The sequence below is a fragment of the Amphibalanus amphitrite genome, unplaced genomic scaffold (assembly GCF_019059575.1).
Source record: "Amphibalanus amphitrite isolate SeventyFive unplaced genomic scaffold, NRLGWU_Aamphi_draft 001505F_arrow, whole genome shotgun sequence".
In the NCBI taxonomy this organism is placed as follows: domain Eukaryota; kingdom Metazoa; phylum Arthropoda; class Thecostraca; order Balanomorpha; family Balanidae; genus Amphibalanus; species Amphibalanus amphitrite.
The window spans coordinates 13,415-33,180 of record NW_024882998.1 but is presented as its reverse complement, the minus strand read 5'-3'; the positions used below and the strand labels follow the sequence as shown (position 1 = coordinate 33,180).

At 48.1% G+C, this 19,766-nt stretch overlaps 1 protein-coding gene across 1 annotated transcript; it reads left to right on the top strand.

Annotated features, from left to right (window-relative positions):
- The first annotated feature begins 1,514 nt into the window (after positions 1 to 1,514).
- LOC122373500 (facilitated trehalose transporter Tret1-like) lies at positions 1,515 to 19,399 on the top strand. The gene is made up of 4 exons (XM_043351626.1): positions 1,515 to 1,646; positions 3,095 to 3,279; positions 16,068 to 17,129; positions 17,783 to 19,399. The coding sequence occupies exons 2-4, from the start codon at positions 3,102 to 3,104 to the stop codon at positions 18,019 to 18,021; spliced, it is 1,479 nt and encodes a 492-aa protein (XP_043207561.1). The 5' UTR covers positions 1,515 to 1,646; positions 3,095 to 3,101; the 3' UTR covers positions 18,022 to 19,399.
- Positions 19,400 to 19,766: the final 367 nt, after the last annotated feature.

Below are 19,766 nucleotides of genomic sequence, written 5' to 3'. Positions count from 1 at the left end.
CCAACTCTGAGTGCCTACACCAGTGCCTATTAAAGTCCTATATCGGCGGCTCTGAGGACCCACCCAACACCTGCGCATCTAAAGGCCACCCACTGATGACTTGAGGGCCCCACAACGGTGACCCTTAGGGCCCCACCGGCGTCTGACAGTACCATGTCGGTCTCTTAGGACCCCGCAGGACTTCTTCTGCCGGCCTAAGCCCGCTAAGGACCGGCGGTCACTGAGACCCCCTGCCGGCTTGTAGAGAGTTCGCTTCAGCAGCTCTAAAGGCCCCACACCCGCCTGTAACGGCTCTACACCAGCGTCTATGAGGGCTCGGAGCAACGCCTGTAAGGACCCTCATCGGCGCCTCTGAGAGAATCACACTAGCACCTCTGATCGTCCACACCGACACCTGCATGGCGGCCCCACACCGGTGCCTCCCTTACCGGCGGCTCTGAGGGCCCTACGCCGGTGATTCTGAGGGTGCCACCGATAACTGAAGGCATCACACAAGCCCTTAGTGTAGCTGAGCTTTAATCCCATACCGGCCCTCCGAGGGCGCCACGTCAGTGCACTCATTGCCCCACATCCCTTCCTCACACCCGGAGCGGGTAAACTGTGTTATACCTATAGCAACGATTTTACCACCGTTGTACGTTATGTATTTCTCAAAGTTGACTCAAAATGGTCCATTACAAAATCTGGCCTGCCAAACTTATGGCCAAGGTCAGGCCCAAACACGTTTTGGGCAATCAGTCTCAGTCCATGACTCCATTCTTCGGCAACTACGGTGCAAGGCCGATACTGTAGAAACTTGCAATTTGTACCCTTGACCTGGCCTTGACCTTGACCTCAAACTTAAAATTAAGTTCATGTTTTTAGTTATTCGTGATGAGATCCTTCGACTGGCGTTTGAATTTTCCAAATCGGACCATTAGTTCGGGAGATAACAGGGGGGTAAAATTTATCCCCCCAACCCCGCGCGTTCGGCTGGAGACCCCAGCCCCGCGCGGGTTAAGCGGGTTAATGCCTTGGGTGAGCCAAAATTGTTTTACAGTGGCGCTATTAAAACAAGCTCTCGAACCGATTTAACATCATTTCTTGCATGATGCCTGATGGCTACAGTAAAAAAGAACAGCTAAAAAAAACTACAAAAACTATGGCATGCCTTTCTGAAAGCTATTGAGCACCCCCAATGATTTTTGGAAAACTACACCCATGCTCCCTATCCCACAGGAGAATGTCTACGATGATACCGTACGGTAGGAGGCTGCCATTCGCTGGTAACCTTGCGCTCTAGCTTTATTAGATTTGATCATATGTCATAGAATTACGGTTCAATAAAACTGCTTAGAGTGTAGCCAAATTCATCAAAAGAACATGTCATCTTCAAGAACTCACTTTTCGATACCTTGGTGTGGTCTATCTCATTCCTATAGTCCATAGCGTTTTGGGGATTTACCTACGCTGTTCCTTATAAGAATGTCGTCATATTTGGCGCTTCTGTTCTGTTTTCGTTCTATTGCGCCTGTGCCTGTAAACAAACATAACTATAGCACACCTCAGTGTGCTGTTTTTGTATGCTGTTTATGGAAGAGTTTGTTGATTTTATTTACCATTGCGTGCTCTTAGTCTTGTATTGTGGCTTCCGGCGCATCTATTAGGTATTGACTGTGAGGAGATATTGCTAAGCTCACTCAATATCGTCCCTTCTCAGCGCAGGCTTAGATCTCAGCTGCCAGTTCAACATCGAGCTCTTCCACTTCTTAAACTTTTACAGTACTTTTTCGGTCTCAATCTGATGTATCAGTATTTCTCATGTGTTTTGGCAGGATTTGTCGGAATATATGACAATTGTTAATCTAGAAATTTCCTATTGTCTACGTATATTTTGGCTAGGTGCCTACTTGATTTGACTGAGCTCCCCTATTTTAGAACTTTTGACCTTCATTTTTAGATCATTTTCATGAATGCTGAATGACTAGTAGCTCTTAAATGTAACTTATCATTATTGAGTGCAAGGCCAGGCTGCATAGCTTGGTAATTTTGATGAGATTTTGTTTGTGCAGAATCACTCGACTAACACTGGTGTGTGGTGCAGGTTTTACTCTGGTCATCTGCCTGCAGTACCAGTATGCACATCAACATTGTTCTCTTTGAGTAATGAAGCTATCACCAGGGCTGCCAAGTCAGAGTCTGAGTTGACAGTTCTCACTTCTCTCTGGACTCTGGAGTCAATCACAAAAATCTTGCTGATGTTTAGTTGGCACAAAATAGGTACTATGTTCCTTGGCACAGGACAACTTAAAATTGCCTGCTCAAGCTAATGTTTACATGCTGTTTTGAGGTCCATGACAGTTCTGTCAAAGTAAAGCCATACTCCTGCTTTGAACAAAAGTTTTTAGTATGTAAATCAGTGGATAACAGTTGCATTAGAACCTGCTTTTAATTCAACATATTTGATATTACCTATCTATAAAGTAGGATTTTGGAATGCGCAGAGGTTTGTTTCAGGTAAGGTAAAAAGCATATCAACCATGAAGTTTGCTATCATGGCATACATAGAGTTCAATTGGGATCCTGGAGTCTGAACTCTGAACTGGAGTGGGAGTCAGGCTCAATTTTGGGGCTGGAGTCTAGAGTTGAATTCACTGAAAGTATATGAAACCTACAGCCCTTAATATCCTATAGATTTCCCTTGATGCCTGTTAACCAGGTTAATAGGTAGAAATGCAACATATTAAATTTACTATGCAAATATGATTACAAGTTCAAAATATGATCTTTGCAATACAAGCACATACAAATCTTTGGACTGCAAAAGTTGTTAAAATGTTCGCCCCAGGGCGGCGGATGTGGCTCCCAATGTCCGTCCCGGGACCGCGGATGTGGCTCCCAATGTCCGTCCCGGGACCGCGGATGTGGCTCCCAATGTCCGTCCCTGGGACCGCGGATGTGGCTCCAATGTCCGTCCCGGGACCGCGGAGCTGAGCACTGCCACGGACACACGGTCGGCCACTGAGGCCCGCCCGGGGGCAGCACTGGGCGTGGTCGGGGCGCGACCAATCTGCCGCCTCTGCTGACCTCCGCATCTGACCCGTGATCGCCGCAGATAAGATATGGCGCACCGACGCTCTGCGGCGGCGCGGGCGGCGGCGGCCGACTCAGAGCCGCTGCTGCCGCCTGAGGACACTGGGGAGCCGCCCGGAGCGCCCATGACCGACTCTGTGGGAAGTGGTGCTGGCCAACATGGCGGCACCAGCAGCCTCAAGAACCAGGTGCTGGCCAGCCTCTGCGGTAAGCACCGTCCCCGAGCCCTGCGTCCGGCTCGGGTGTATGTGTAGAACGGTCGGACAATGAGTGTACCTACCGGGTGTCTCACTAGATTTGTCAAAAAGTATCTGATAACAAAAGTAACATGAAATGTGCAAAGCACGTGACTGTGCACGTATTTAGCCGCAAATTCTCAACATTTGTGTTTTTGACTTTTGATCACTTACGCTACATTTGACCCTCTATACCAATGACAGTAGGATGCCAAAGACACCAATCATTTTTCGCCATCCACGTCATAATGAAGCAAGAGGGATGGATATGTTTGACGCTATCGAAATATGGGACTATCTGATTATTGATACCAGACCACATGCAAAGTTAAAAGGGAAACGTTAGTGTTACTATTGAAACTTGTTACTTGCCCACTTACTTATACGTGCCTACTTCCCTATTACAAGCCGGGCTATTCAATGGTTGGAAAACACGTTCACCTCATCACCGGTGAGTGTCCCAAAAAGAGACTCGGCCCTGGCCGCACCTCGGCGAGGACTGTTGAAATGATAGTGTACGTTTGAAATCCCGCCTAAAACACTACGGCAATTTCGGGATCAGAAATAGCCACGGTTCCATAGTTCTGGGGAAAAAATGATTTAATGGCCAGCGTTGAAAAAACTGGCGTTCCCTATTTGGTCCAAGAGGCATCGCCAGAATAGTTCTGAAAGTATACATCAGGAGAAAGGGTGCCACATGAAGTTGATTCGAGTTAAAATGGTGTTACAGTACGGAAGTGAATGTTCAACAATTCTAAATGGAATTATGCCCAAATGACCCAATATAGGTATAATCTGAACAGTAGCGGCGGAACACCTTCAATTAGGGGGAGGGGGGGGGGGGTGCACTGGCGACTTTTGGTCCCATTCTTTCCATGCAACACCCATAGGGCTAATGTTAAAATGGAAAAATCAAGGGGGGCATGGTGCCCCGGTGCCCTCCCCGTTCCGCAGCCTATGAATCTGAAGTGAACTCGCAGCACGAATGTTGATGTTGGCGCTTAAGCGATCATTGCCCCTGCTATCGACATAAGGTTAGTAAATAGCATGGGTGTAAGTGAGATTTGTGTATGGCTTTAAATGTGTGACAAACGATTAACGTAATAGTAGCATACACCTTATAGTAATAGTAATAGTAGCTAACACCTTGCCTCAAGCGTTACGCAGAACAACCATCTTGTTTCTGAGTAAATTGTGAGTTATTCGGCTCCTGTCACGTGCAGCACAGCCTCTAACTAGATCCGCTTTTTTGCACATTTCCTATCAAAGCAAACACTGTCTTCTGTGATGTTGTTAGCGGGTCAAGTTCAACACGCATTATACCAGCGATTAACCCTCGCCGGACCTATTGGTTTTCTACATACGCGCCGGCCGAGGGGGGGGGCGGGTACGACCCCCCCCTCGCCGTTTCGCCCCTGGTGGAGCTAGCGCGTCGCGGAAAAAACGAGCGTGTGCGCCGTTACGAGACGCAGAGATTGGTACCCGATTTTAAGGTCCTAGGTCAACCGGTGACCTCTGAGGTCAGGTCAAGTGCCCCAAGGTACGGTTCAGTTTTTGGTGAATAACTTCGCAAAAAACGGCCGCAGAGCGCCGATTTTGGCAGCATCGTGTTCGTCTCGCTCAGGCGCGTCGAATGGTATACTTTTTGTCCGGGTCAGGTCAACTTGGGGTGTTGACCTCAGGTCAAGGTCAGGTCAGCACCCCCAGGTCACGAAGTTGGTCGAAAGAGGTCATGTCGCATATCATTCGATTCGGCAGGTCTTCCTGAGTCCATTGGTGGCTTTTCCGACTCGCTAGCTCAATTTGATCAAGAGTTATTGACGAAAAACTAATATGACCTTGATGACGTCATAAATGACGTCACGCAAGGTCAACATTGCAAAAGTGACGCATCTAACCTTGCAAGGAGTGCATAAAATCACGATTCTGTGTGCTTGAGATAGTTGGAGATCGTTCCCGGCGCCAGAATAGCAGTTTTCATTTTTCCCCATTGACTTATAATGGTGAGGTCACGAAAATGACCTGACCTCATATGACCTTTAGGAAAAATCCGAGATATACAAGTTGTGGGACTCATAATGGCTACTAGATCCTGCAAGTTTCATTTCCCTGTGACATCTCCTCTGGCAGTGAGGGCGTTGCGAAGTTGCGACATCTGAAGACCGTGCAGAGGTTCACTTATGACGTCATAGGTCAGTGACCTGACCTGACCCAAAAATGCGGTTGGTGTCAAAAGATGCGGCTTGGATCAAAGGTCAGGTATGCCAAGTTTCAGCTCTCTATCGCCAGCGTGTTCGGAGCTATCGCGAAAAAACCCTATGGGGGGGGCGGCACCCGCCCCCCCCCCTCGGCCGGCGAGGGTTAAGTCGCTTCTGGTCTGCTCCGTCCAAAGCTTGGAGGCGGTGACTTGAAGTGGGTCGCTGCCCAACATGGCTGTGTTAAGTTCATCACGATGCGGCGTTCTAGCTTGCTTGTGGTGGCCGCCCGCCGCCTCAGAAGTTAGCCGTAATACGAATATGATGCAAGTGCACAGATGTCTCACGGGCTCACTATCTGTCCTAGTGAAGTGACCGAGTACGACAAATGCATGGCTCATCTGACAACTTTAGAGGTACAGATTCATTCATGTTATATTGTGTGAGCATTTTGTGGAGGCAGGAACCTCCACTTGTTTTATCTTTTATCCCTGTTATATATAAAATATGTTTTTTAATTGTGTATTTGAATATATTGTCGTTTTTATATATATATTAATCCCTGTCTTTCAGTGCCTCGTCTAAATGTTTATTTGCTCGTAAGTCCGCTTTCCCTCGTGTCCAATCTCATTGTTTCGCCTCCCTGCGGCGGGCCGTCCCAGACCGGGCCTGTCATTGCGGATTTTCGTGCCGAATCGGAGCACTTGGTGGCGGCACTCGAGCATTCCGGCGGTATCGGCGGCTCGGGTCAGGTATCTGCCGCTCGGGTCAGGTGACCGCTGGCACATGATCGGCCAGACAGCGGTATCGGAGTTCACCCCACTCCCTCCCCCCCCCCCCGCCGCTCCGCGCGCTGTTTGTCATTGTGGGTGTGTTTATGGGCTTTTTGATACGAACTGAAACCCCACAAACATTCAAAGTGCGCATCATTTGACCTTGTCTGTGTAGAGACTCCACGATACACAGACGTGACAGTAGATGATCCAGTAGTTCACAATCTCGTCATTTACGTAGACCTGAAACAGCAGGCTTGTACCCAGGGGCGGCGCCACGGATTTTTGACTGGGGGGGACGGATTGGCTGACTAAAAACCCAAAAGTTAGTTAGTTTACCGTACAATTTCAGGCCTATGCACTACTTGTAACGCATACACAATACACATGTTCTCATGTTCTCGCGTGGAGGCGTTATTAGTCACACTCTTTTGTACCTGTGCATGAATTGGCGGCGCGAAGCGCCGCGAAAATTGGCAAAAACTCTTGGCAAAACAGTCCCAAAACGCATAAATTTTGCATCCCGCGTAATAAGTTTGATACCAGGACAGTTAGGGTCTGGTCACCAAGTCCAGCAGCCCTGCTTCTAAAAAATCGTGTGGTCCTCTGTAAACCGCTGTCAACCATAGGTACAGCTTTTTTCCAACTTCTGTGCAGTGTAGCTGCAGGACTGCGGGGTCGGAGTCGACTTCGGTGACGGTTTGGTCGGATACGGAGTTGGAGTCACCAAAATCGTAACAGACTTCAACTCTGAAGTCAGAGTCAACGTCATCCCCGAGGATGGGTCGAATAAGAGCTGGAGATTCTGTTGGCTGTGGTGATTGTAGGGGTCATGGTAAGACCAATGTAGGGGCATACTGAGCATTACGTCCTCCTGGGCTCTCTCAGACCAGGACGAGGTCCTCTCACCCTCAAGCATCAAGCGTTCAAAGGCCATGGTGACCTTCTGACCTTCTGCTGTCGGATGGCCTCGAACGGGAACAGGGCCGTTTGAGAGTGAGCTAAAGGTCTTGACTATTACGAAAATCCTATGTAAAATGTGTGGTCTCTGCAAGCTGTAGTCCTACTGCACTCTGAGACTTTGGGACAGGTCTTCAGCCCTTGTTGGATATGGTCGCCCCTACAACTGGAGCTTTGGCTCCCTATCGAGGACCTGGGACGGACAGTCCAGAGCTGCACCTCGTAGGCAATGTTATCTTTTAATGTGCCAAGAAACGTTCAAAGAGACAAAAGCATCACATCACATGTTTTTTTCACTCCGATGCGGGCCGAGGGATGCCGTGGTCGGGGATGGAGTGGGGACTCCGAGCGTTTTTTTTTTTTTTAAGCCGGAGTCGGAGTTACCAAAATCATCTACTCCGCAGCCCTGTAAGCAAGGGTACAGTGTCAGCAATTCGCAGATTCAATTTGTATACGAGTAGGTATCCGCAAATTCATCCCAAAACGACAATACACCAATGTCGTAGGTCACTTTTTAAATCATTCATGGGGATATTTTTGCGGGGGACGTCCCCCCGGATTCCTCGACTGGGGGGACGCGTCCCCCCGTCCCCCCCGGTTTTGACGCCCATGGGAATTACTGAGTTGCTCAAAATGTAGTGAAAAAACTTGTTCAGTAAAGGATTACTTCTTTTTTTCCGCAGCATGACAGGTAACTGAGAAAAAGCAGCTCGAAAACTTCGATTGACATTCAATTTGAGGAGGGGATAATCCCCCCCACCCTCACTCCAGGGGGGGACGGTGTCCCCCCCCATCCCCCCCTGTGGCGACGCCCATGCTTGTACCCATTGCACCCTGAGCCTTATGGGGTTTGATCCCACTTTTTTGCTCTGCGTTGCACCAATCAAGTTAAACACTCGTTCAGCTTGTAGCTTCCGTACTCCACCGACTTCAGCACTGCGGCTACATCCGCTTGCATCTTTTTATGGGGGAGGGGGCTCCTTTTCGCGTTTATGGAAAGAGATTTTCTTCAAAGATTTGATTACATGGCCGTCAGATGGTTGTTCCGCTTCCAAACTGCATCCAAACTGCGCCGACAGGTGCATTCTCCATCGTAATGCTCGTAGATGGAGGCTACGTCGGGCGAAATTGACTGGTAATATGCTTCATAAATCTTTATTTAACATCTTATAAGTATATACAACATAATATCTAATTTTGACATTTCTTGCTCCCACAGCAGGTTTGCTCACTTGTTTTAGTTTTTTTTTCTTGCCTTGTCTTTGAGGCTGTGTGGCCAGTCAGCCTATTGCTTGACTCATTTAATTGACAGCGTTTTACTTTTGTCGGCATTGCTCGTCGTTTTAGCCGAACTGAAGCTGTCATCCCGGTATTTGCCTAATGACTAAAGCTACACACACGGATGCTATTATGCAACAGCCCGAGTGTTACACCGTCCACTCGAGATTAATCGATATCATATGAACTGAAGTATCCCTACCCCAGCCATCATCAGTACGTAGGCGGCGCATGTGGTGGACACATGATGGTGACATGAACTATGTCTGGTAAGGCACAGGACGATGTTCGGCTTCCGTTCACCTACTAATTTGTTTTAATGAAACCGACATCAAACTGCTTGAACAATGACGCGTATTGGTGCGAAATGCGCTTGTGGTACGTTCAAAAAAGAAGTTTTCAAGGCTTTGTCAGATGACTTTTCAATGAAGCTATCTCTAATGGTGTGATATTTATCCATGCCTTTAAAGGGACCCTCCCACCTTCAAAAAAGTTAATGAATTGGCATGAAAGTGATGTCGCTCGGTTCAGAAAGAGCAAAAACGAATATCTACCAAATTTCATCGAAAAATATTCACCGGTTTTCAAGATATTAGACTTTTACTTTTGTTTACTTTTTGGGATCTCCGCTGTTCCTAGCGACTTTATTTGAAAGTGCGGCATTTGTTGCGCGCAAAGCAGCATATACCACCGCGTGCTACAAAACGTTTTAGTCAAACATTTTACGGACGTTCGAAAGCCTGATGACGTCATCAGATTCCCGTAATGGTTAAGAGATAGGGACCACGCTGGTCCCACCCTGCAAGTAAAGGGAAGAAATTTCTTGAACACCATAAAGCTGCGGGGGTTGCGACCAGGATAAATAGTGGTTTCTGAGCCTGGCCGCAAACTTGGCTATCTCAACTCAAAACTAATGTTAAGGTGGGAGGGTCCCTTTAATGTTTGTACCTATGCTCACCCTCGTCTACAGGAAAATTGATGTGTGTCTGTACGTCGTCAGATAAGAGCAATGCTTGTCCTATCGCGACCTATTTTATTTGCCGACTCTTGCTGGAGCTGTATGCTCAATGCTCGTGGCTCTGCAACCTCAGGTTCATCAGGTCCAAGGACGTCTACCAAGGTCAGGCGACGGCGTTTCCGATCAGAAAACAGTGAGGCGAAGTTATTTGTCTTTGAAGTTATGATATGCATCTTTTGTCTCTCATTAAACTGATCAGTGATATGCAAAGATGTTGATTATTTAGGGACATATTTGTGTTATGAGGTTATCGGCGGAGTCAACAAAGTAGTTACGTGCATTTAGTTATTTGTTGGCTCCACCGATAACCTCATAATACAAAGATGTTGCATTTCGTTATGCCGCAAGTGCTACAAAGGAGGGATGGAGCTTACCTGTACATACAGGGTGTCCCAAAAATGATGCCACACCTTTCCAGCGTCAATTGCATGAAAATAACACATGAGAGGTGCGCTTTTCTTGCATATGTATCCCACCTTCTCCCTGATAACGGCAAGCTTACGGTCCGGGGCATCAGACATCAACATGTCCAGTTTCTGTGGACTGATCTTGGACCAGATTGAATATTGATCGAACGTTACGTTCCTGGTCAGCGTGCCTTCAGATTATCCTGGTGTCATTTTATTCACCTCTTACCGGACGATCGCCCTAAGATTTTCTCTCGGCGACAGGTCGAGACTATTCCCCGGTCATTTGTCCTTCTCCCAGAATGCTGGGAAGTTCGATCTGCACCAGTCCTGCGTCGTTCTAGCTCGATGAGCCGGGGCGCCCACCTGTTGAAAGATGGCCCTGGACATGTTCAGCAGAAGTTTTCGGCTGGAGACGTGGCTTGGTGGGCTTCAGCTTTAGAGACAACCTTCGGTACCGATGGATTGTCCACTTGGAGACTGGATGACTGTTGGCAATCACCCTCCTTGCCAGTTTTCGTATGGATTAGCCCAGGTTAGCCCAGCCCGGGCATGTTTTCAGGCGTCTATCCGCTCTTGTCGCGTGACAACGAGCGCCAAATCGTGCGGCAACTCATGCTCAGTGCCTCGGCGACCTGGCCGTGGGTCATTTAGCCGGCAACCATGCCGAGTGCCCCTCTACGGGACGATTTGCTCTGCAGTTTTGCCATCCTGGACACCTGGTCCGCGCGCGCTAGGTACTCAATGGCGCAATCCGGGGGGCGTATTTACAAATTGCAACCGAGCTCCGCCGTAGGGTATTTTATTTCCGCCGTAGTGTATTTCACTTGGGGGATTTTCTACCATACATCTGCCTCAGCTTAGGGTAATTACAATTTGTCGGCGACGTTCGAAAATGATGCACCTTTTTTCGCAGTATAGGATATCGCATGTGCATATTTCTGCCTTTTTGGGTGAGCTTTATCGGTTTGAAACTCGCGTAAAAACCGTCCGATCGCGACGAAACTTTCAATACCCCCGATTTTATCAATTTTACACCTACCCTGAAAATTTCATGACCCTGACCCAAATGACCTTTGACCTGTGACTTATTTCTCCAGACCATGTTTGGCCCGAATCGCGATTCGGCGTATGTCGGCTCGCATTAGCCGCGCGGTTGCAGTTTTCACGTGGTTTCAAGCGTTGAAACATGTGATATGATGCTGGTCCCATGCATTAGGGTGGGTGTCAAGGTCACCTGAAGGTCAGGTCAGCTCAATGACCTTTAATGACCTCGGTTCACTTTTTCGAGTTTTACATGTTTCTAGGCTAGTTTTTGGAGCTGATTTCGAATTTAGCAACCATTTGAACATCACAGCGGGTGTAACGAAATTATCCAGACACCTTTCTTCCCGCTGTAAAAGCAAAACAATCTGGTACTTTTTCTTTTAACTGAGCTTGTAGCCAGTAGCCACCTTTCATAAAAACACAGTTTACTCACCTCGTTGGTTTCCGCATATCTTTGGAGTGGTTTCAAAGGACAGTCAGAGAGGAAATGAGGAACCCACACAGTGGCGAATGTTCTGGAGCATTTCAGCCAATGGATTCTCCAGCACACTGGCTTTGATGCGGACCAACGCCGTCTAAACCTGTGCCTGCGGTTGAGCAGTGCTTATGGCGGGTGGCTCTTCATACACCTCCTGCTGAACAAGAGCCCACAGGTTTTTGATTGAATTGGGATAGCGACTTTTTCCAAGTCATAAGCGTTAGCCCAGAATGATTGAAGGTTCTATCGCCATCACTTCCCGTTCTTTTAGGGACTTTTAAGTAGCGCGCCGCCACGCATGAAGACAGAGTGGCTTGAATCAGGCATCAGTGCGCGTTCAGAAACCGTGCCCTCCTATATGCCGTCTGGTTGAGCGCCTCTAATCATGCTCCACCACCTTCCCTGGAAAAGCTCCACCCTTGCCTATGGGGCAAAATATAAGGGACAAAAACACAAAACAAGACAGATAAAAACAAAGCAAAATTAACTCATTACCTAATGAAATTCAGGCTGGAGCAAAAACATAGGTAATAGGTTATGTCAAATCAGAATGAAAGATTAAAATCAACCTGACGGCCTTACGGTCCGACCGGGTCCTAACCACCTTACTTCGCCTAACTTGACCCAGTTCAACCTAGCCTACCACAACACCTGCAGAGTGCAGAGGTACCTTCCTGGAAAAATGACGCCCAGGGAGATGACTGTCCAACTTATTGAAATACTACCATGATTGCTTGTCAAAATGTGTGTCATCATGCTCTTGTTTGACAAGTGATGTATAATAAATGTGATATTCAATAATTACTCCTGACTGTTGACTGTTGAGTTATCAAAATATTCAAATAATCAGGGTACAATCCTGTGCATAGTGCACACTAGTCATGTTGTTTTTGTGTAGGCCCTCTGCACATTGTTGTGTGGCGTGTGCACTGCTATGTGCACCTAAGTAAAAAAGTGACTGGTGAGTGGTGGTACCTAACAAAAGGTTGAGCAACTGTGAAGTTCATGCCCTTGGTCTTGCTGGTGCCAAATGCCTATAGCTAGGATCAGTGAGAGTTGTAGACATGCTACATACATTGTGCATTGAAGATATTGGCACAAAGTTCATCCGTAATTACTATGCTTAACACCTAATGCAAGAAGCGACATAAATGCCCAGATGATGAAGCTCTCTGGTCAACATCACACAAATTTATTGACATACTTTGCAGGTACATATTTACATTCATGGCAAATACTTTCAATTTGATTCAGAAACTAGTTGCTAGTAAGCTTGCATTTTTGTAGGCACAACAACGACCATATATTAAATCATAAAAAACCTTCTCATGGCAATCATCAATACCTTTCTACCGAACAAGTAACTTATACCTAGCTTCCATGCAATGATTCTAAAATTTGTCCGCAATCCATCTATATCTCAACTGACACAATGAATTACAAATACCCTAACAAAACCTATAACTGTACATAAGAAGAATGCAATACTACAAGAATTGTGAATTTCTGAAGTTATTCTCACATGCTGAATGTTGAAACTCTACTTTTGTCGGCCATTTCCATGTTTGATTGAGCCATCATATAGAACTGTTTCCGTTCTACAGTCACAAGCTTTCCCACAAATCTTGAATTTTTACACACCATCTTGAACCATGCTCCAGTCTTTCCAACAAAGCAATTTTGATTTGTTGCAACAGCTTCAGATCATGATATGCTTGAGGTTTGTCACACCATTTGTCAGACAAATCTCAACAAAATGTGTATCAATTCCCAAGCTAAGTAATTGATCATATCAGTATTTGCAGTTTCCACACAATGTTTCATAATACTATTCTATGTTTATATAAAGAAACTCAAATAATCCACAAATTGTTATTGAAACACTCCCACTTCAAGAATTCACAGCAATAACAGTACAAGTTCAGAAGCAAACAAACATTGCGCCAGATTTCGTATGAAACGCGTCATCGCCCTGAAGTTTCTACCACAGACGGTAGTTCAACCGCAGCCGTAGTGCGAAAACCCCTGCCCACCTTACCCCACGGCGGAGCTCGGTTGCAATTTGTAAATACGCAATCCGGGGGGGGGGGTGAAAGGGTGAGATCTCACCCCCGTCTCTTATCCTAGGGGCCCACCGTCGATTCGAACTGTAACGTTATGCAGCCTGACATTTTTTTTTATTAATAATAATGTCAACGTCCGTTATAGATCTGAAAAATAGTTTTCAGGCCTGATAGCCCCCCTTTAGGATTTATAGTCCCATTATATGATTTAAGAGGGTACATACAAGGCCCGATTGAACTAATCCAAAGCCTAGGAGGGCCCGTTCCAGGGAATGAGAGGGCCATTTCAGGCCTGAGAGGGCCCATTTCAGGCATTAAGGGGCCATTTGAAGCATGAAAGGGCCCATTTCAGGCCTGAGAGGCCCATTTGATGCCTGTGAGGGCCCATTCAGGCCTGAAGGGGCCCATTTGAAGCTTGAGAGGGCCCATTTCAGGCTCTAGAGGGCTTGTTTGAGGTCGTAGAGGGTCCATTTCAGGCCTGAGAGGGCCCATTTCAGGCCTGAGAGGGCCCGTTTCAGGACTGAGGGGCCCATTTCAAGCATTTGAGGGTCCATTTTATGGCCTAAGGGGCCTGTTTATGGCCATAGAGGGCCCGTTTGAGGCCAGAGAGGGTCCGTTTGAGGCCTGAGAGGGGCCATTTCAGGCATAAGAGGCACCATTTCAGACCTGAGAGGGCCCTGTTACGGTATGAGGGGGTCCATTTTCGACATGATAGGGACAATTTCCGGGCTGAGAGGGCCCATTTCAGGTCTGAGAGGGCCAATTTCAGGCCTGAGAGGGCCCATTTCAGGCCCTAGAGGACCTATTTGAGGCCTGCGAGGGTCCACTTCAGGCCTGAGAGGGGCCCATTTCAGGTCTGAGAGGGCCCAGTTCAGGCCTGAGAAGGCTCATCCCAGGAATGAAAGGAGCATCCTATGTGTGGGAGGGTCCGTACTCCGTGCCTGGTCTGGGTCTGAGAGGGCCTATCCCAATGCTGATTGAGCCGATATCATGCTTGATATATGTAGGTCAACTCACCACATGTCTATTGAGGGCCTAGTTCATGTCTAATGCGCTCATCTCAAGACTCAGGGATTTTATGCTTGAGGAAAGCTAGTTACCCCAGGCTTGAGGGGGGGCCATAGAGGTTTTTGAGGCTCATGAAGGTCCCGCAGGGCGATATGTCAGCCTCTGAGAAAGCCATGCAGGGCCCTTAACCCGCGCCGGGCCGGGGGGGGGGGGTGTTCAAACACCCCCCTGCAGTTTTTCGCAGATATCTCAAAACCGCGGAGCGCCGCCGTTTTTGGTACACCTGTTCGTGCATCCTTTCCGCACATGTGAAAATTTCAGACCCAGGTCGCTTTAGATCAGGTCACCAGGTAACGGCCAAGTGACCTCACCTCAGAAAAAAATGAGAATGCTCGTCATAGCTACACCGATTGATTGATTGCCTTGAAACTTTCAGCGATTGATTAGAGCAACATTATCTATAAAATGTATATCTCGGAATTTTGATATCGGTGACCTAAGGTCAGGTCAATTTTGCGGCCTCTCCATTATAAGTCAATGGGAGAAATTGAAAAGCGTCTGTTTTTCACGAACGCTAAATTCTAGACACTCTCAAACATCGAGATGTAGGTAAAATTGACACACTGAACCGGAACATGGCAACTGTGACCCCTCATGTTCCCGAGGTCATCTCAGGTCACGAACAGAATCTAACAGTTTTTCGCTAATAACTTCTGATAGAGGCGTGCTAGAGCGCTGAAAACGCCTTAGATGTGTTCGGCTCGACGTTGCGGATCGACTGATATGCAACATGACCTTTTCCGGTCAGGTCATGACCTTGACCTGAGGTCAAATTTTCAAGTTGACCGTTCAAGGTTCATAAGGTTGACCTTAACTATAAGGTTAAGGAACTATAACTATAAGGAACTATAAGGTTGACCTTATAGTTCATTCGACGCGTCTCGACGTGAGGAACACGATGCTGGCAAAAGTAATGTCATGGCTCTTTTGAGTCAAAAGTTATCGCCGAAAAAAAAACGATTTTCGTAAAAACGGCTATTTTTGGAGTTTTTGCCCTCTGGAGGCTAAACCGTGCTGTTTGGCGTGTCGCACAAAGTAGTGTCCGAGAGAGGAAATTCGGTGTGCTCAGGGCTCACGTGTGTCTTGTATGCAGAGTTTTTATCGTGGTCGATTGCGGAGGACCGTATCTATCGACAACTAGTGCAAACCAGATAGTGGCCATCATAAAACGGCTGACGCAAGTGACATGCATATTGCCATTAAATCGGGGGAGTGGGGAGCGTGATTTATTGTAGAAAATTATACATGTTTGTGTATTTTTAGGCATATTGATGCTTAGTGTCACAGCGAGTGCTCCAGCGACCAGCATGTACAGCATGTACAGCGTCAGCGACCAGCATGTATGTATGTATGTACTTACTTCGGGTTCTTGTTCTCAAGGCGCGCCACCTCAGGCGACGTTCTGTGTGTAGCGGGTGCGCCGTCCGAGCACGCGTCGCCGCCGTCTGACAGTGCGCTCCTCCCTTCGACAGCCTGTTTCGGCGGCCTGGTGGCCGGTCTGACGCTGGCCTACTCGAGTCCGGCCGGGCCCGACCTGGAAAAGTCCAGCCTAGCGCTGGATTCGAAACAGGTGTCGCTGATCGGCTCCATGATGCCGCTGGGCGCCCTGTTCGGCGGACTGGCGTGCGGCCCGACCATGGACCGGTTCGGCCGGCGCACCGCCATGGTGCTCATCAGCCTGCCGGCCATGCTCGGCTGGCTGCTCATCACATACGCCAACGGCTTCGGCATGATCCTGACGGGCCGCATCCTCACCGGCTTCGCCACCGGCTGCACCACGGTCGTCGCGCCCACCTACGTCGCCGAGGTGTGCGAGGCCCGCATCCGCGGAGCCATGGGTGCCGGCTTCCAGTTTCAGGTGACGCTGGGCATCCTGCTTACCTATATCATGGGCAAGTACTTGCACTGGAACTTCCTGGCCATGGCGTCGTCGTTTTTCCCGGCGGCGTGGCTGCTGTTGGTCTGCTGGCTGCGCGAGTCACCCGTCTGGCTGCTGGACCAGGACAAGGAGGCTGAGGCGCTGGACACGCTCACCTGGCTGCGCGGACCGAACGCGGACGTCACCAGCGAGCTGAACCAGATGCTCCAGCAGCTCCGGGAGTCGCGCGAGAACCAGGCCTCGTTCCGCGACCTGGCCAAGAGGGAGAACCTGCGACCGTTTGTGCTGTCCATGATGCTGATGCTGTTCCAGCAGCTCAGCGGAGTCAACGCCGTCATTTTCTACACCGTGGACATTTTCTCGGACTCCGGCTCGTCGATCGATTCCGACCTGGCCACCATCATCGTGGGCATCGTGCAGATGCTGTCGACCTTCGCCGGCGTGGTGCTGGTGGATCGGCTGGGCAGGAAGGTGCTGCTCATCATCTCTGACGCCATCATGGGCGTGTGCCTGCTGGCGCTCGGCGTCTTCTTCTACATCAAGTTCGACGGCAGCGGCAACGTGGAAAACATCGGCTGGCTGCCGCTGGTCTCTCTCATGTTGTTCATCTTCGCTTTCTCGGTCGGATTCGGACCGATTCCCTGGCTCATGATGGGTAAGTATACCGCTTCAAGCTTATCTATGTTTTTTCTCATTTAAGCAGTTGCCTAGCGTTAATTTCTGACCATGCTATGTATATTGTGTTTTTTACCGCAGAACTGCCAAAAGTTACAAAAAAAAATGTTGGGTGTTAACTGGTTTCAGTGCTCGTATTATACGCCGTTGAACAATAGTTCAAGCAAATCAGACGTTCTGATCGATGGGAATTTTCATACAGTGTTTGCCTTCAGCCTACCTCTGAGGCGTGTTTCGTTTGTGCAACCAAGGAGAGGTGCTACCCGTAGATGCTTCTTTCTAACCAAACCAAAACAAAATAAACCTAACCTAACCTGACCTATACTAACCTGCAACCTCTAGCAACCTTCAAACCTACAACGGCCAAAAATATATGCGAGCAGTCCCTTGCGAACCCATGTCCTTTGAATCACGAGGCGGGCACGCACCCCAACCACTAGACCACGCAGCCAGCTGACCGGGATGAGGTGTAAGCCAATTTTGAATGACGTGCAATGGGGTATTCTCTGGGTAGCGCTTCTCTTCGGTTGAAAAAACACGCGCCTCTGAGTACGTACTACGTAGTGCACTGGGTCATGTGTTTCGCTCGGCCAGGCGAGCTGTTGTACTGAGAGCTGTTTTCTCTGTCGTCAGGCGAGCTGTGTGCACCAGAGGTGAAGGGCGTGGCCAGCGGCGTGGCGGTCGCCTTCAACTGGACGCTGGCCTTCATCGTCACCCTCACGTTCCAGCCGCTCGTCGACGGCATGACCGAGGCCGGCGTGTTCTGGCTCTTCGCAGCCGTCTGCTTCGCCGGCGTGGCCTATGTCACAATCTTCTGCTATGAGACCAAAGGCAAAACGCTACAGGAGATTCAGGAGCACTTCCGCAACTGAGCTCCCGCGCGAGTGAGGTGTAGCATAATATTGTCTGGTGAGCCAGTGATTCTAATGAATACTTTGAAATATCTGATGATCCAAATTGGTGTGAATGATAACTTAAGATGATATCGTGGTCACAAACGATGGTCTTAAGCTATCAGTTTCTTGCAACTGGTGGCAATGCCTAGTAGTGGTTTTAACTTTAAAAATTACTTAATCTGTGTTTGCTAGACGTACTGATGGTCACGTTTCATTCCTGTGCTTACGCACTCATCTTGGTCAGGTGATATTTCCACTCGCCTGTGTGAAATTGGACCTATTTATCATAATAATGCGAGAATATTAGTGATTGTGTAGTCTTTCGACCGCTTGCGTGCGTTTTATCCCAACACCTTGTATCCAAGACGAGCATAGCATTGTATCGCAGTATTGCAGGTCTACACGGGCGACTGTGCTGTGGGGTGCTTAGCGTAGCGTGGTACGACGGCCGATGGACCTGCAATTTGTTCAAGGGGACCGCTAAAGTCAGCACAGTGTATGGTTGTTCAATGTTCAGTCTGCAGTGTGTTCTCTCTCGCTACGATATCTTAATTGCGTTTCATAATTTGTAGACTTATGATCAGTGATTTTATAGGAGGAGCGGGTGTTAGAAGAAATTGACCTTTTCTGTTTTGTCGTTCATTTGCACTCGATTGTGTGTAATTGGTTAAAAAAGACATGTGTTTTAATGTCTGTACAAGTCCCTATGGAATGTTAAGGACGAGGAAGCGTCGCAGTTGTTTGTGGTCCCGACTCCCGGTTCCGTCAACGGTTGTTGTGCCTTATAGTCGTCCAAATAAGTAGAGCGAGTGAAATGAAGTTGAAAACTAAAGATGATCAATTGAACACAATACCGGCAATTTATTAAAGCCGAAAACCAAAGGCTTTCGTTTCCGGTTTCGGGTCCCACACATTTATATTCTTCATTGAGGCATCTAGGAGAGGCTCCTCACAACAGTGCGACTTTGTGCCTTTACTTAGTGGGTCGCGATGCGAACTGGGCACCAATCAGGAATTGTACCTTTGTATGTATGAGTATGCATGATGTACCTATGTGTGTTATGTGAGGTGTGTTGATTTCTGAACTGATTTAGCTACTGTATTTTACCAAACCCAGTTGTTCTAGGTTCGCCGTCTTATTCATACAATACCTCACTTGCCCAATGTTTGCCAGCGGATGTATGAAGGTGTGTATTGTATGTTATCTGGCGCACATCGTATCATCCTGCGTTTTCACAGAGTGGTTTATCGAGGTGTATTTTGAAGTGTTCCAGCACGCATTACATGTGTTGCATCACACTGCGTGATATAAGCGGGCGACCAGCGGGCGAAATATATATTGCAGATATCCATATAGGTAGTTGTTTGTGAGAAATATATGGGGTAAAGGTTCGGCTACTATCATGAACGTTAAAATAGAAATATGCGGTCACAAGCGCACATACGTAGTCGGGGGAATAATACATGCAGGCATATGTACATCAACACTCACATTTTTACCTAGCACATTCCATTTCAATATTTAGGTTCGCTCCTGGCCCGGCAGTGGTCTACAAATCGTTTACATAAGTACATTTATCGCAACCAGTCCTAGGTCGCAGAGGACGCGATGCCACTCTAATCCCGAGCGCGGGACGTGACTGGCGGCAGGGACAGGGTCGCTCAGTGCGCACGTGCCTTCCGCCCGTGCTGGAGGGGAGCCGCGCCAACATAGGCAACAC